General features: G+C 38.8%; 1 protein-coding gene across 1 annotated transcript in view; it reads left to right on the top strand.

The window, feature by feature from the left end:
- LOC133631290 (transcription initiation factor TFIID subunit 4) overlaps positions 1-18,489 on the top strand; it is a 300,647-nt gene that overhangs the window by 19,171 nt on the left and 262,987 nt on the right. Inside the window, exon 2 of the mRNA XM_062023471.1 lies at positions 3,027-3,211. Within this exon, the coding sequence (XP_061879455.1) occupies positions 3,027-3,211 (185 nt within the window). The remainder of the gene's footprint in view (positions 1-3,026; positions 3,212-18,489) is intronic.

Here is an 18,489-nt window from a genome sequence, read left to right as displayed (position 1 = left end):
GAAAAAGGAGGTTTAGCTCCAAATTATTCAGGACAACATAAAATCATCAGCCCGCAGGTTTGGTTTTGGGCGCAGTTGAGTGTTCCAACAAGACAATGACTCCAAACACATGTCAAAAGTGGTAAAGGAATGACAAAAAAAATCAGGCTAGAATTAAGGTTTTAGAATGGCCTTCCCAAACTCCTGACTTAAACGTGTGGACAATGCTGAAGAAACAAGTCCATGTCAGAAAACCAACACATTTAGCTGAACTGCACCAATTTTGTCAAGAGGAGTGGTCAAAAATTCAACCAGAAGCTTGCCAGACGCTTGTGGATGGCTACCAAAAGCGCCTTATTGCAGTGAAACTGCAATTTCAGTGTGTTTTCTTAATTTTCATTACTATTTACATTGTAGATTGTCACTGAAGGCATCAAAACTATGACACCAGTGAAGTGAAAACCATTTCAGGTGAGTACATCTTGAAGCTCATCGAGAGAATGCCAAGAGTGTGTAAAGCAGTAATCAGAGCAAATGGTGGCTATTTTGAAGAAACTAGAATATAAAACATGTTTTCAGTTATTTCACCTTTTTTGTTAAGTACATAACTCCACATGTGTTCATTTATAGTGTTTATGCCTTCAGTGACAATCTACAATGTAAATAGTCATGAAAATAAAGAAAACACATTGAATGAGAAGGTGTGTCCAAACTTTTGGCCTGTACTGTATATATACCTGTATACACTACCGTTCAAAAGTTTGGGGTCACATTGAAATGTCCTTATTTTTTAAGGAAAAGCACTGTACTTTTCAATGAAGATAACTTTAAACTAGTCTTAACTTTAAAGAAATACACGCTATACATTGCTAATGTGGTAAATGACTATTCTAGCTGCAAATATGTGGTTTTTGGTGCAATATGCAATATCTACATAGGTGTATAGAGGCCCATTTCCAGCAACTATCACTCCAGTGTTCTAATGGTACAATGTGTTTGCTCATTGGCTCAGAAGGCTAATTGATGATTAGAAAACCCTTGTGCAATCATGTTCACACATCTGAAAACAGTTTAGCTCGTTACAGAAGCTACAAAACTGACCTTCCTTTGAGCAGATTGAGTTTCTGGAGCATCACATTTGTGGGGTCAATTAAACGCTCAAAATGGCCAGAAAAAGAGAACTTTCATCTGAAACTCGACAGTCTATTCTTGTTCTTAGAAATGAAGGCTATTCCACAAAATTGTTTGGGTGACCCCAAACTTTTGAACGGTAGTGTATATGTATAATTAGCTGTAAAAATCTGTTGTACAGTATGTGTGCGTCCCTTTTTTCAGGAACACTAATACAAAAACTCACAATAATATCTTATAGAATATTAAAAACCTTATGACAGACAATCTCATAAAACAGTATAGAATTTTATAGTTTTTTTACTGAATGAGACCCCAAGAATGTACGTAAAAATAAAGAATTACAGTATTAACTATGAACGAGAAAACACTGAATATTAAAAACATTTGAACGTTGCTCCTCTTTTACTTCCCAGGCCACCTCCTTAATCGACTTTTTTTACAATCAAGCAAAACGCAAACAAAATGCAACAAACACAGTGAAATATGAACAGAAAGGGTCAAAAAACACCTGCACTCTGATTTAATATCACTTTTCTGCAGAACTTGTTTGTAAAAATCTGCTTTAGCATCTGTCCCTGACACGCATATCTCGGGCTGGCCGCTCTTTAACCAACCTTTGCTTGGTGCCTTGCCTGAGCTGCTTTCCGTAATAACTCATATATCAATCAAAACCAACTATTGAAATACTTTCTATAGTTCAAGACTTACAATAGTTTGAAAACAGCACTGTATTTCATAAGGACGGCTACAGTTTCGATGTTTAAAATGAATAAAAATTAATTGGAAATGTCCGGCGGACCAGATTGAAAATCTTAACAGGCCGTATGCGGCTGTCACGCCAAATTTCTTCCTCCCTACAAAAACCTTCACCCCCCATTTACTTCCGTGGTCATGTCATGTTTCCTCTTACGTCATTGACAGCGATCGATAGCACTTCGGCTTTGACTGCCCGTCGCTGGAAGTCATTTTAATTTAGTTCACTTACACAGAGAACTAAAAAAAACTGAATTTAACGAATAAATTTAGTTTTAATAAAGTTTGATAATGTTGATTGATAATGAATTAACTTATTGTACACTGTTATTCATTTCCGCATATGTCCACGAGTCAAATGTGCATTGAGTCAGGAATATCCTCAAGTTAATTTGTCCGATTAATACAGACGTTTTGTTAACGCTATATTATAATTAAAAAAAAAAAAAAAAAAAAAAAAAAAAAAATTACAAGCACAAGCTATGGGATGACGTAAGAGGAAACGTGACCCCGAAAGTAAATGGGGGCAGGTTTTTGTAGGGGGGAAGAAATTTGGCGTGACACGGCCCGTGGGCAATATTTTGCCTAGGTCTGTATTAGATATTTGAAGCTAATCGGATCATTTCTCCGATATTAACTTTCCCTTACTCTTCCTTGCTTGAGTATATCAGCGACTTTGTGGAGACAGTTTCTTTCATTGCACTTATAGACTGCTCAAAAAGTTATGAGCAGATTTTTATTAAACTTTTAGAAAAGGTATAAAATGAAAGAAGGAACAAGTGATTACATTTTGGGGCGGATAATTTCTACTACGATACATTTTATAAGCGCTGTATATGATAGCGTCCACGCCTCCACCCACAGAGACAAAGACAACGGCTGACTGACACAAAGCTTCACTCCGTTGCTTTCATTACAGTATTGATAGCTCAAAAAGTTATGGGCACATTTTGATTACATTTTTACTTTCAAATCATATTTTAAGTACCTGCTGTCATATTGTTGAACTAAACTATTTTGTACCCGTTGGTCTGGGATTTCTTTTTTCAGTAGCCTGCTTGAAAAAGCTCATTAATGTAGTTTATTCCCCCTAATTTGGTATGTGCTGCTGTTTCCCATCCCGCTGTGTCTTTAAAACTAATGTCCCCATGCTTCCTCAGGCATGGTGTTGGTCCGGACCGAGTTAGGCCAGCTGGTGTTGATCCCTCAGCAGGCCTTGGCTCAAGCTCAAGCCCAGGCTCAGGCTCAGGCCCAGGCCCAGGCCCAGGGTCAGACCCAGAATAGCATCTCGCCGCGACCTGCCACTCCCACCACGGGCGCAACCTTCAGGGTCACGACGCCACAGGTATTGTGACTCTTCATGATAACTACCACCTTTGTATTTTACCTTCGAAGAAATTGTCCTGTTTTTTTTATTGCTTTCAATATCAACTTAGAAAAAATACGATGGAACTTCAGTTTTCGATACAATCTTATCCTGGAATCCTAATTTGTTTGAATTTGCCATCAATATTTCCCATTTCTGAGTTGCATGCGGCATCACGCTTGGTTGCTGTTGACTCGGCCTCAAGCGCTCGGGGGGCAAACAAGCGTGTTCGTAGCAGTAAGTTAAGTGAAAGCAGAGCAAAAATTTTCCATACATGCACTTTTCTCATCTTTGTTAAACATTCCAATATGGTTTTTGTAAAAGGTTATGACAGAGTTATGCAGATAGTCTACCACAGGGGTGTCAAACTCATTTTAGCTCAGGGGCCGCATGAAGGAAAATCTGTGCACATGCGAGCCTGACTATTAAAATCATGGCATTAAAACTAAAAAATAAAGACAACTTCAGATTTTTTTCTTCGTCTTACTTTGGCCAGAAATAAAACAAACACATTCTGAAAATATTACAATAAAAACATAAAAAAAATACCGGCAGGGGTAAAGTTTAGATCCATTAAGGAAAGAAGAAAGTGAATGAATGATTATAACGGACTAAATTTACATATGCATAAAAATGTGTTTTCTTTTGGATTATTTTTTTAATGAATTAAGTAACATTTATAACAACCTTTTTCCAAAACACAATATAGAATGTGAGATATAACAGGATAATGCATACATTTATCATTTGTTTTCAAAACGGTTACAAAAAAGTGGGACCCCAAAAATTTACTGTGGCACCCCATTTTTATGACTTGATGGGGTCCCTGGGATCCCATTTTGAAAATTCCTAGCGCCAACACCGATGGAGTATTGGTGCGTGCAAAACAGCAGCAGGCGACTGTGGCCTGCGGGCCGGTTTTAATACTAATCAAATATCATCCCAGGGGCCATAGATAATTTGACTTTGACACATAGGGTCTATCATAAAGGAAAACCAATTGTTAAAACAAAGTGACCACTTTATGAACTTAAAATGCGATGTAAAAAGCCTGTTTATTGATGTATCTACTTTTCATATTCTCCATATACTGTATGTACATAAGAACAGTTTTATTTCGGAAACTTACGCACATAATGGATGTGTTTTGTTAAGTGTGAATGGCGCAAAGTTTCACTGCAAGCCCCTTGCTAAATAGTATTAATAAACCAGGTCAGTGGTTCTCAAACTTTTTTTTACCAAGTACGACCTCAGAAAAAGCTCGGCTGTCCAAGTACCACTATAATGGCCAACATTAAAATACAGTAGTGTAGTAAGAATTCATTAAAATCAAAGCAGATGTTTTATTCAACAGATATATTTTTGGCCACTGTAACATTACACACAATTTAAACAGTAACACTGTGTTTGAATATAGGGAAATAAAACACTGTATTTTAATCAAGTGATTCTTTGGTGTACCACTAGATGGAGCTCGCATAGCACTTGTGGTACACGTACCACCGTTTGAGAATCACTGAAGTAGGTTAATGAATCCCTTAGAGCAGTGGTCCTCAACCACCGGGCCGCGGCCCGGCACCGGTCCGCGGATCAATTGGTACCGGGCCGCACAAGAAATTGAAAAAAATAAATAAATAAATGAATAAATAAATAAAACAAATAAATAAAATATTTATTAATTCAACATAAAAAACACAAGATACACTTACAATTAGTGCACCAACCCAAAAAACCTCCCTCCCCCATTTACAGTCATTCACACTCATTCGCACAAAAGGGTTGTTTCTTTCTGTTATTAAAGGCCTACTGAAATGATTTTTTTTTAATTTAAACGGGAATAGCAGATCCATTCTATGTGTCATACTTGATCATTTCGCGATATTGCCATATTTTTGCTGAAAGGATTTAGTAGAGAAAATCGACGATAAAGTTCGCAACTTTTGCTCGCTGATAAAAAAAGCCTTGCCTGTACCGGAAGTAGCGTGACGTCACAGGAGCTAGGATTCCTCACAATTCCCCATTGTTTACAATGGAGCGAGAGAGATTCGGACCGAGAAAGTGATGATTACCCCATTAATTTGAGCGAGGATGAAAGATTCGTAGATGAGGAACGTTACAGTGAAGGACTTGAGAGGCAGTGATGGACGTATCTTTTTTCGCTCTGACCGTAACTTAGGTACAAGCTGGCTCATTGGATTCCACATTCTCCTTTTTCTATTTTGGATCACGGATTTGTATTTTAAACCACCTCGGATACTATATCCTCTTGAAAATGAGAGTCGAGAACGCGAAATGCACATTCAGTGCCTTTTATCTCCACGACAATACATCGGCGAAATGCTTTAGCTACGAGCTAACCTGATAGCATCTTGCTTTAACTGCATATAGAAACAGAAGAAATAAACCCCTGACTGGAAGGATAGATAGAAAATCAACAATACTATTAAACCGTGGACATGTAAATACACGGTTAATGCTTTCCAGGCTGGCGAAGGTTAACAATGCTGTGCTAACGACGCCATTGAAGCTAACTTAGCAACCGGACCGCACAGACCTATGCTAAAAACATTAGCTCTCCACCTACGCCAGCCAGCCCTCATTTGCTCATCAACACCCGTGCTCACCTGCGTTCCAGCGATCGGCAGAAGGACGAAGGACTTCACCCGATGCGTTTGGCGGCCCGGAGACGTAGGAAGTCAAGGTGAGGTCGGCGGCTAGCGCGGCTAGCGCGAATAGCGCGGCTAGCGCAGCTAGCGCTCCAACAAAGTCCTCCTGGTTGTGTTGCTGTAGTCCGCTGCTAATACACCGATCCCACCTACAACTGTCTTCTTTGCAGCCTTCATTGTTCATTAAAAAAATTGCAAAAGATGTCCAGAATACTGTGGAATTATGAAATGAAAACAGAGCTTTTTGTATAGGATTCTACGGGGTACCATAACTTCCGTTACTCTGATTTCGTCACGCGCATACGTCATCATACCGCGACGTTTCAGCCGGATATTTCCCGGGAAATTTTAAATGTCACTTTATAAGTTAACCCGGCCGTATTGGCATGTGTTGCAATGTTAAGATTTCATCATTGATATATAAACTATCAGACTGCGTGGTCGGTAGTAGTGGCTTTCAGTAGGCCTTTAATATTTCTGGTTCCTACATTATGTATCAATATGGATCAATACAGTCTGCAGGGATACAGTCCGTAAGCACACATGATTGTATTTTTTTATGACAAAAAAAAACAAAACAAAAACCATCCTTAAAACAGCTGATCATTTTTGTCAAACAGAGGATCATTGACTAATGTTTTTGCCATAGCTTGTTAAAAACTGAAGATCACATCTGAAGTATGGATCAGATTATTTATATTTCCTCATTATTTCTTCATCATCATCTTTCTACCTCTACTGGATCTCCGGAAAGCGGTGTGGGTTAATCTGGAGACCTTTTGTCAAGGGAAATCAGGCGAATTAGTTTCATTATTATGGGGACAACTCTCTTCTTCACTCTAATTGGGCCGTGACTAACAAATTAAAGCTCATTAATATTATTGTATGCATAGGCCGTAATTAAAAGGTGAATTAATGTTGCTGAGGCTGCTCTAATGACTTTATAGGCTCTTCTAGTAATTGATCTACTGAATCATGCATGGGATTTTGCTTATTATCACCTGTGGATACATCACTCATTTAACAGAAAGAAGAAAAGAAAATTAGCCAATACACTTGCCCGTAATTCTGTTGTCTTAATGACACATGTCCTTTTTGGTTAAAGTAATACTTGCAAATGATTGCTTGGCATTAGAACACAATTGGAGACAATAACTTCTGAAGATATCTAAGGAATCTCATCACATAAACCGTAAATTTACTTGTAAATGTTTTTTATAGCGTTGTAACATTTGTGTTATGTTACAGGGTGCCATTCAGAGTGAGGGAGGATGTCTTTAAAGTTCTCATTTTAACAAAACTATTTTATTGCCATAGTAAACAAATATTTACATTTTTGAATGAGGCGAAAGCAAGTACAATTTATTTAAAGGGGCACGTTTGTACATTTCCAACTTTCCAGACTTTTGTTTCCCGTATTTTCTGAACCATAGGGTGCAACGGATTATAAAGCGCACTGCAGATGAATGCTCTATTTTCGATATTTTTTCATATATAAGACGCACCGGATTATAGGGCGCATTAAAGGAGTCATATTATTATTATTTTTTTCTAAATGGAAAACACTGCCTTGTGGTCTACATAACCTGTAATGGTAGTTCTTTGGTCAAAATGTTGCATAGATTATGTTTTACAGATCATCTTCAAGCCGCTTTCTGACAGTCGCTTCAGGATGCACCGTTTTGTGAGCGGTCTTATTTACGTGGCTCACCTTCGACAGCGTCTTCTCCCCGTCATCTTTGTTGTAGCGGTGTAGCGTGCAAGGACGGGAGTGGAAGAAGTGTCAAAAGATGGAGCTAACTGTTTTAATGACATTCAGACTTCACTTAAAGGCCTACTGAAATGATTTTTTTTATTTAAACGGGGATAGCAGATCTATTCTATGTGTCATACTTGATCATTTCGCGATATTGCCATATTTTTGCTGAAAGGATTTAGTATAGAATAACGACGATAAAGATCGCAACTTTTGGTATCTGATAAAAAAAAGGTGTAGCGTGACGTAGTCGGGTGAACATATCCGCAAAGTTCCCTATTGTTTACAATGATGGCCGCCAGAAGTGAGATTCGGACCGAGAAAGCGACGATTTCCCCATTAATTTGAGCGAGGATGAAATATTTGTGGATGAGGAAAGTGCAAGTGATGGACTAGTGGGGAGTGGAAGCGATTCAGATAGGGAAGATGCTGTGAGAGGCGGGTGGGACCTGATATTCAGCTGGGAATGACTACAACAGTAAATAAACACAAGACATATATATACTCTATTAGCCACAACACAACCAGGCTTATATTTAATATGCCACAAATTAATCCAGCATAAAAACACCTAGGTGTTTGTTATGCTAGCTCCTAGCTACTAGCTCGAGCTAGTTATAGCTCGAGCGGGTTATATGGACGGGATCCCGTCCATATAACCCGCCAATACAATTCAAACACCTGCACAACACACACACTCACTCAGCCCAAAGGACCGTTCACCTAACCCAAGGTTCATAAAGCTTATATATTTAACCAAAGTTACGTACGTGACACGCACGTACGGGCAAGCGATCAAATGTTTGGAAGCGCAGCTGCGTACTCACGGTATCGCGTCTGCGTCTGTGTATCCAAATCAAAGTCCTCCTGGTAAGAGTCTCGGACAGAGTTCTTCGATCTTGACTGCATCTTTCGGGAATGTAAACAATGAAACACAGACTGTGTTGTGTTGCTGACTTTCCTCGCAAAATACTCCGCTTCGCACCGACAACTTTCTTCTTTGCATGCTCAGCTTCTTTCTCCATAATGCAATGAACAAATTGCAACAGATTCACCAACACAGATGTCCAGAATACTGTGGAATAATGAGATGAAAACAGAGCTATTTCGTATTGGCTTCAATGGGGAAGACATACCTCTGTTTCACTGGCTACGTCACACGCATACGTCATCCTCCAAAGGAATTTTCAACCGGAAGTTTAGCGGGAAATTTAAAATTGCACTTTATAAGTTAACCCGGCCGTATTGGCATGTGTTGCAATGTTAAGATTTCATCATTGATATATAAACTATCAGACTGCGTGGTCGGTAGTAGTGGGTTTCAGTAGCCCTTTAAATCAATAACGGAGCAGCATCTCCTCATCCGCCGGAAACGTGTCCCGTGAAAAACTGTCCGACCGGAACTCTCTAATAACTGAAGTTCCTTTGGTGAATAATGTATACTCACTACACCGGTATGTATGTTTTAGTGCTTTCATGGCAGATATAGGTAAGAAATTTACACTACTTTATATTAGAAATGACAACAGCGGAGGATCAATATCCCATAACAAGAAAACAAATGCGGGCATGTGCAATTTTTCAGGAATTATGCAGATCCCAAATACAGATCAGCAGGTACCAGAAGGTAAGAAAAGTTGCCATTGCATAATATTGCGAAACAAAACACCAGATAATATGTCTTACTTTATACACACACCATAATAATACTCGTATGTTGAAGAGCAGTACGATCCATCAAGCGGTGTGGCTTCATAGCTTACCAAAGTCGTACTGAAACATTTTGATAGATTTTTGAGCGCCGTGTGTAATGTTCTATATTTATAATGGAACATAAAAAATGTTGGTGTTGTTTACTAGATTCATATTGCAGTCTACACATATGTATTGTGTGTGACTGCCATTCTATTGCAGTCTACACGTATCTCTTATGTTTGACTGCCATCCACTGTTCACACTTATCATTTCACCATGTACCAAATAAAATAGCTTTGAGGTCAGTAAGCAAAACCACAATTATTCCGTACATTAGGCGCACCGGGTTATAAGGCGCACTGTCGACTTTTGAGGAAAAAAAAAGGATTTTAAGTGTGACTTATAGTCCGGAAAATACGGTATGTTTCAAATGTACACATGTTCTGTGACGTTGAAGTATGATCGGGTTGGTTATGCCAGCTTTCATTTGTATGCCAATCATAAGTCTTGTAAACAGCCGGGTACGATAATATATAACTTTTTCCTTAAAAAAAATCGCCGCCAGAAACTATGTTTTCCGATGAAATAATTGTGTATAGAAACTGAATCAAGGAGGCAACAGGAAAAATACTTTTTTTTGTTTTTGGGGAACTGAAGACCTATAACCTGGTCACAATTCCTCCATTTTCGTCATTTTGTGTAACGTCCCTGAAATAAGCAGAAGCATGCCCCTTTATAGAAATAATGCGGAACAAATGAGTCAGAATTATGAGCATATCTAAAATATTTAATGATTAATGAATTGCTGTTAACTTGTTTCATTTAGATTAGATCAGATGGTTTTGTCATTGCACACAATATACAATGAAACTTGGTTTAGAAGTACACTTTAAAGGCCTACTGAAACCCACTACTACCGACCACGCAGTCTGATAGTTTATATATCAATGATGAAATCTTAACATTGCAACACATGCCAATACGGCCGGGTTAACTTATAAAGTGCAATTTTAAATTTCCCGCGAAACTTCCGGTTGAAAACGTCTATGTATGATGACGTTTTGCGCGTGACGTCAATGGTTGAAACGGAAGTATTCGGACACATTGTATCTCAATACAAACAGCTCTGTTTTCATCGCAAAATTCCACAGTATTCTGGACATCTGTGTTGGTGAATCTTTTGCAATTTGTTTAATGAACAATGAAGACTGCAAAGAAGAAAGCTGTAGGTGGGATCGGTGTATTAGTGGCTGGCTGCAGCAACACAACCAGGAGGACTTTGAGGATAGCAGACGCGCTATCTGACGCTAGCCGCCGACCGCATCGAAGATCGGGTGAAGTCCTTTGTTGCACCGTCGATCGCTGGAACGCAGGTGAGCACGGGTGTTGATGAGCAGATGAGGGCTGGTGTAGGTGGAGCGCTAATGTTTTTATCAAAGCTCTGACGAGGTCCCGTAGCTAAGTTAGCTACAATGGCGTCGTTAGCAACAGCATTGCTAGGCTTCGACAGGCGGGACAGCATTAACCGTGTAGTTACAGGTCCAGTGTTTGGTTCGGTGTCTCCTGATAGTAGTATTGTTGATCTGCTGTCTATCCTTCCAGTCAGGGGCTTATTTCTTTTGTTTCTATCTACATTTAAGCACGATGCTATCACGTTAGCTCCGTAGCTAAAGTGCTTCACCGATGTATTGTTGTGGAGATAAAAGTCACTGTGAATGTCCATTTCGCGTTCTCGACTCTCATTTTCAAGAGGATATAGTATCCGAGGTGGTTTAAAATACGAATCCGTGATCCACAATAGAAAAAGGAAAAAGTGTGGAATCCAATGAGCCCTTTTACCTAAGTTACGGTCAGAGCGAACAAAGATACGTCCTGCACTGCACTCTAGTCCTTCACTCTCACGTTCCTCATCCACGAATCTTTCATCCTGGCTCAAATTAATGGGGTAATCGTCGCTTTCTCGGTCCGAATCGCTCTCGCTGCTGGTGTAAACAATTGGAAAATGTGAAGAGCCCTTCAACCTGCGACGTCACGCTACTTCCGGTACAGGCAAGGCTTTTTTTATCAGCGACCAAAAGTTGCGAACTTTATCGTCGATGTTCTCTACTAAATCCTTTCAGCAAAAATATGGCAATATCGCGAAATGATCAAGTATGACACATAGAATGGATCTGCTATCCCCGTTTAAATAAAAAAAAATCATTTCAGTAGTCCTTTAATTTCTAGCAGCATTAGGACATGTTAAAAAAAAAGCTATACAGAAATAGAAATAAAGCGTACCTGAGATATGTTTATTTAAGACCCTTGTGCACCCCTAGGGCTAAAAACTGGCTATTACATGTGTTTCTCATGCAATATAATTGTGGTTAGCGGTCTAAAATTTCGCCAGGAAGTTTCCCCACAAGTTTTAAAAAAAATAAAATTGCATTGTCTTTCTGATTGCAACACCGTTAGAATACCATACCATACCATACCAACTTTATTTATAAGGATATAAGTAAAGTATACACACTTTCTCCTATGACCTCTTTCGGCCCCATTGACTCCCATTATAACTGATAATCTTTTAACAGACTGTAATCCTGGAATATTACTGTACTATGCTTTTATAATGAAAAGAAAAGGAATGTCATTCTTGCTTTTTAAAAGAGAAAAAAAAAAAGATATTGTTTTGGTGTAATTGCGCCCCTTAACCAGCAGATAGCGCCAAAAACCAGGAGTGTAGTTCTCAGAGCTTTGTCAAGCGTAAATAAGTTAAACTGCCAATAAACCCCTGAAATCAATCAATCAATCAATGTTTATTTATATAGCCCTAAATCACAAGTGTCTCAAAGGGCTGAACAAGCCACAACGACATCCTCGGTACAGAGCCCACATACGGGCAAGGAAAAACTCACCCCAGTGGGACGTCGGTGAATGACTATGAGAAACCTTGGAGAGGACCGCATATGTGGGTAAATGATCTTGGGCAGGTATATTTTTATGTAACAGTTTGTTATATATATTTCTTTCTCATTCTAGCTCAATTGGCACTGTAAAAACACCAATTTTATGTCTACTTGTCACTGTATCAAAATTAATGTTGTCATGAACTATTGCCCTATTCAAGGCTGTAATTAACCATCCTCAAATATTACAATCGACAACCTATTTTTGTATTTATTTGTATTTGTATTTTTTTTTAGAAATAATGCATATTTTGCATTTTCCCCATCGTAAAAAACATTTATTTTGACAAAACAGCCATAAAATAATATAAAAATAAATAAATAATAAAACCTTTATCCATCAATTTTCTACCGCTTGTCCCTTTTATATCAATAGATATATGGTCAGTAAATGGGTTATACTTGTATAGCGCTTTTCTACCTTCAAGGTACTCAAAGTGCTTTGACACTATTTCCACATTCACCCATTGACACACTACTAATGGTGGGAGCTGCCATGCAAGGCCCTAACCACGACCCATCAGGAGCAAGGGTGAAGTGTCTTGCTCAAGGACACAACAGATGTGACTAGGATGGATGAAGCCGGGGATCGAACCAGGAACCCTCAGGTTGCTGATTTATGACACTTTCATGAGCAGATCGCTTTTGTACCCTAAGATTAAGTGTAGTCAATCGTCAGCGAGCACAAGGGTTAATAAATGAAACAAGATGTACAGTGCAAGCCAATAGTTTGGACATACCTTCTCATTTCAATGCATTTTCTTTATTTTCATGACTATTTACATTATAGATTGTCACAGAAAGCATCAAAACTATGACACCTGTGAAGCAAAAACCCTTTCAGGTGACTACCTCTCGAAGCTCATCGAGAGAATGCCAAGAGTGTGCAAAACAGTAATCAGAGCAAAGGGTGGATATTTTGAAGAAACTAGAATATAAAACGTGTTTTCAGTTATTTGACCTTTTTTTGTTAAATATGTAACTCTACATGTGTTCATTCATAGTTTTGATGCCTTCAGTGACAATCTACAATGTACAGTCGCGATCAAAAGTTTACATACACTTGTAAAAAACATAATGTCATGGCTGTCTTGAGTTTCCAGTAATTTCTACAACTCTTATTTTTTTGTGATTGAGTGATTGGAGCACATACTTGTTGGTCACAAAAAACATTCATGAAGTTTGATTCTTTTATGAATTTATTATGGGTGTACTGAACATGTGACCAAATGTGCTGGGTCAAAAGTATACATACAGCAATGTTGATATTTGGTTACATGTCCCTTGGCAAGTTTCACTGCAATAAGGCGCTTTTGGTAGCCATCCACAAGTTTCTGGCAAGCTTCTGGTTGAATTTCTGACCACTCCTCTTGACAAAATTGGTGCAGTTCAGCTAAATTTGTTGTTTTTTTGACATGGACTTGTTTCTTCAGCATTGTCCACACGTTTAAGTCAGGACTTTGGGAAGGCCATTCTTAAACCTTGATTGTAGCCTGATTTAGCCATTCCTTTACCACTTTTGATGTGTGTTTGGGGTCATTGTCCTGTTGGAACACCCAACTGTGCATAAGACCCAACCTCCGGGCTGATGATTTTAGGTTGTCCTGAAGAATTTGGAGGTATTCCTCCTTTTTCATTGTCCCATTTACTCTCTGTAAAGCACCAGTTCCATTGACAGCAAAACAGGCCCAGAGCATAATGCTACCACCACCATAGGCATGGTGTTCCTGGGATTAAAGGCCTCACCTTTTCTCCTCCAAACATATTGCTGGGTATTGTGGCCAAACAGCTCAATTTGTGTTTCATCTGACATCACATGGACAAAGACTAGACCTTCTGGAGGAAAGTTCTATGATCAGATGAAACAAAAATGTAGCTGTTTGAGCAGAAGCTTGCCAGAAGCTTGTGGATGACTACCAAAAGTGCCTTATTGCAGTGAAACTTGCCAAGGGACATGTAACCAAATATTAACATTGCTGTATGTATACTTTTGACCCAGCAGATTTGGTCACATTTTCAGTAGACCCATAATAAATTCGTAAAAGAACCAAACTTCATGAATGTTTTTTGTGACCAACAAGTATGTGCTCCAATCAGTCTATCACAAAAAAATAAGAGTTGTAGAAATAACTAGAAACTCAAGACAGCCATGACATTATGTTCTTTACAAGTGTATGTAAACTTTTGATCGCGACTGTAAATAGTCATGAAAATAAAGAACACCCATTGAATGAGAAGGTGTCCAAAATTTTGGCCTGTACTGTACATTTCCTTAAATTCCAGATTCTTAAATGTCAATAATACCTATATTGTAGATGTTTGAGTCTATTTCAAGTATTTACATTGAAAAGATAATGGACAGCTCAATTGTCAATGAATTACTAGTCTTCTTTCTCTTACAAGGCGTGGCGCGGTTGGGAGAGTGGCCGTGTCAGCAACCTGAGGGTTCCTGGTTCGATCCCCACCTTCTACCAACCACGTCACGTCCGTTGTGTCCTTGAGCAAGACATTTCACCCTTGCTCCTGATGGGTCGTGGTGAGGGCCTTGCATGGCAGCTCCCGCCATCAGTGTGTGAATGGTTGAATGTGGAAATAGTGTCAAAGCGCTTTGAGTACCTTGAAGGTAGAAAAGTGCTCTACAAGTATAACCCATTTACCATTTTCTCTTAGAAATTGCTGCACGGACAGCCAATGTCCGCTAGAGGGCAGCATTGCACAGCGTTTGCAAAATAGAGCTTTGTAATGTATCCAAACTTTACATTCACCGGCCACAATGTTAGGTACACAGAGTATGAACCGGTTAGATTGGAAAATATGTCACTTATACACACTATTTCATAATAACACAGTCATTTTAATTATGTTTGTATGAAAAAAAAAATAACACCGCAGGCCCCTTGGCTGACACCTTTGCCCATCCTGACGACAGGAAGCTCCTCCCAAAGCAACACCGGTGACAAATTAGCAGGTCGCCATGTTGTCACCCCCTTGTCAGGAAAAAACAGGAGCAGGGTGAGGGAATGAAAGGAATGGTGTTTATTCCCAGAGCTCAACCTGCACTGTCGGGCCTGTCAGTCTTTACCGCCGAGGCCTAGGGGGGAAGAAGGCATCCTGAGCTTCCTTCCTTCCATACCTCTTCAATCATTCATCATCCCAACTGCTTGATTATTTAAAAAAGAAGAGGAAAAAAACTAAACAAGCCGGCGTATGAGGAGAAGTAGCGGGGTATGGCGACAGTGTGGCGTAGCTGGCGGTGGGGCGCACCCTGTGGCTCCACTCACACACATCAACCCCCCCGCCCCACACCCCACACCCCACTCCCAACCTCCTCATCTCTCATACGCCAACTTCCCCGAGCACTTCAGTACATTTTGGATCCGGCAAAACTTTTTAATGCAAGGGAAAAACTCCCCTCCTCTCTCCTTTTCCTCCACAATCTCAGTTTGTGTACAAGCAATATGTTTGTGGCGCCCTCTGTAGGTTGTTTTTATGTTTGGAAGACACACTGACATAGATGTAATATCCTCAACATTGTATACTTTTTTGTGTGAATGCTCCAAAGCATTCACACATATGCTTTTCTACACAAATGTATCTATTTGTTATTCAACTTCTTCTTCTTCTCCAGATTTTGGCGCGCTCTACCCTCCACATTTTTCACCCGATTCAAACCGTTCCAACGTCAAACTGTTCAGCCTATTTGGAAAATCGCGGGCTTTCCCTTGACAAATTCCAAAAATTCTCAGTTTGCCCGTAATTCCAGGTTTTTCCGGGACATTTTTCCCATTCAAAATGAATTGGCCATTTTTCAAACTTCCCCCATTTCCACATTTTTCAACCGATTCAAACCCTTCCACGTTCAACACATTTCACCATTCTGGAAATTCAAACTACCGTTTTTCAAAATTAAAAACAATTCCAGGATTTTCCAGAATTTCTGGTTTTTCAAAGCCCTATTTCCACCCTATTTTCTGGCGACTACTCCTTCCACATTTTTCAACGCATTTCAACCGTTTCACCGTCAAAACATTCCTCTTAATCAGGACAATTAACAAATTTGTTTTTTGAACTGGAAAAATTCCCAATTTTCCCGAAATTCCAGGAATTCCGTAATACCATTTCTCAATTCAACATGTTACTACCTCAACATTTCTCGACCGATTTGAAAAATTCCCTCACCAACCATTTCAACTCATTCAGACCATTCAAGTTTTTTACCATTTTCCAAAAATTCCCAGTTTTCCCGAAATTCCTTAATACCATTTACCACTTCAACATTTCTTGACCGATTTAAACAATTCCAACGCCAACCAATACAGCTCATTAAGGACATTCTTGCTCCTAATTATTTTTTTAAAATCCCACTTTTCCCCAAATTCCCAAATTTCCAGGAATTTCCCATTGAAATTAATGGGACATTTTTTCCAAGTTGCACAATTCCCACATTTTTCAACCTTTTCAAACCATTCAAACATTAAGCCATTCCAATCATCCTGGAAATTCAAACTAACACTTTCCCAAGTTCCAAACCAAATACCAGTTTTCCCGGAAATTCAAATTCTTCAACATTCAAACCATTCCCACATTCAAACTATTCTTACATTCATACTACATTCCATCAGCATTGTAGTTCAACTTCAACATTGGAGCATTCACACGCAATTCCTTCAGGAATTGCCTCTACTAGTTTACATATATTGTTGTCCTGATCCGATTGCGATATCAATCTGATATCAGCAAAAAACAAGTATCGTAATATACCAGTTTGCATGTAAAAGTTCCAATATGAGGTTCCGATAAAAGCAGCGTGTTTACTTGTGCAAAGTCTAAATGTCCTCCAATAAGCACACATGGTCGTTCTTTTCTTGTATTTTGACCTAATCACAAAAGGTAGCCTAAAGGGCTATAAGGCTGATTGAGGTAAAAACCCTAAATTTACAGAACATGTTCTTAGTACAGCATATTGAGCTATCTGAGAAAATTCAAGAAAAATGTATGGGGTTTAATAACTGCCCCACCAGAAGACTAATAGCGCAGGCAACACAGAAGTGCGTGTTTTGACAAATTTTTAGCCTTTTTTGAGCAGCGACTCAGGAAAAGAGTCACGCCATGATGTGTCCGAATTTTGTGTTCACCATATATCACTCCCCCCATTAGTTTTATATACAATACAGGGTAGGGTTCAGTTGCAAAAAGAATGAGTATAGGTAAAAATGTCTCCAAAATGTTTCCCTCGTGTGCTTCTGTCTGTGCGGATGGCAAATGAAGACGCCCCACAATTGCTACCTAGCAACAAGTGGCTGTGCAAAATGTGTAACGTGAGCATAATACACTGAATCTGCTTAACTATGTATCTACTGTATTATAGTGTTGTCCCGATACCAATATTTTGGTACCGGTATCAAAAATCAAATGCAGATAATAATTTTGCCACACCTAGTGTGTGTGTGTGACAATCATTGGTACTTTAACTTTAAAATGTATTTCGATACTTTGATACTTTTCGATACTTTTCGGTACTTTTCGGTACTTTTCGATACTTTTCGATACTTTTCTAACTAAAGGGCACCACAAAAAATTGCATTATTGGCTTTATTTTAACAAAACATTTTACGGTACATTAAACATATGTTTCTTATTGCAAGTTTGTCCTGAAATAAAATAGTGAACATCCTAGACAACTTGTCTTTTATTATTAAGTAAGCAAACAAAGACTCCTAATTAGTCTGCTGGCGTATGCAGTAACATATTGTGTCATTTATCATTCTATTATTTTGACAACATTATTAAGGACAAGTGGTAGAAAAAGAATTATTAATCTACTTCTTAATTTACTGTTAATATCTGTTTACTTTCTCTTTTAACATGTTCTATCTACACTTCTGTTAAAATGTAATAATAACCAATTCTTCTGTTGTTTGGATACTTTACATTAGTTTTGGATGATACCATCAATCCAATACCAAGTCATTACAGGATCATATTCAAAGTACTCATGTGTCCAGGGACATATTTCCTGAGTTTATAAACCTAATAAAACATTTAAAAAAACGAAAGAAGATGTTGTGATGCCAAAAAATATCGATCCATAGTAGTATCAACTAGATACGCGCCTGTACTTTGTATCATTACAGTGGATGTTAGGTGTAGATCCACCCATGGCGTTTGTTTACATTTTGACGCCGGTGAGCT

This window comes from Entelurus aequoreus, linkage group LG02, assembly GCF_033978785.1.
Source record: "Entelurus aequoreus isolate RoL-2023_Sb linkage group LG02, RoL_Eaeq_v1.1, whole genome shotgun sequence".
Taxonomy (NCBI): Eukaryota; Metazoa; Chordata; class Actinopteri; order Syngnathiformes; family Syngnathidae; genus Entelurus; species Entelurus aequoreus.
Note: the sequence above shows the minus strand (reverse complement) of the source record. Positions and strands in the feature narration are given on the sequence as shown.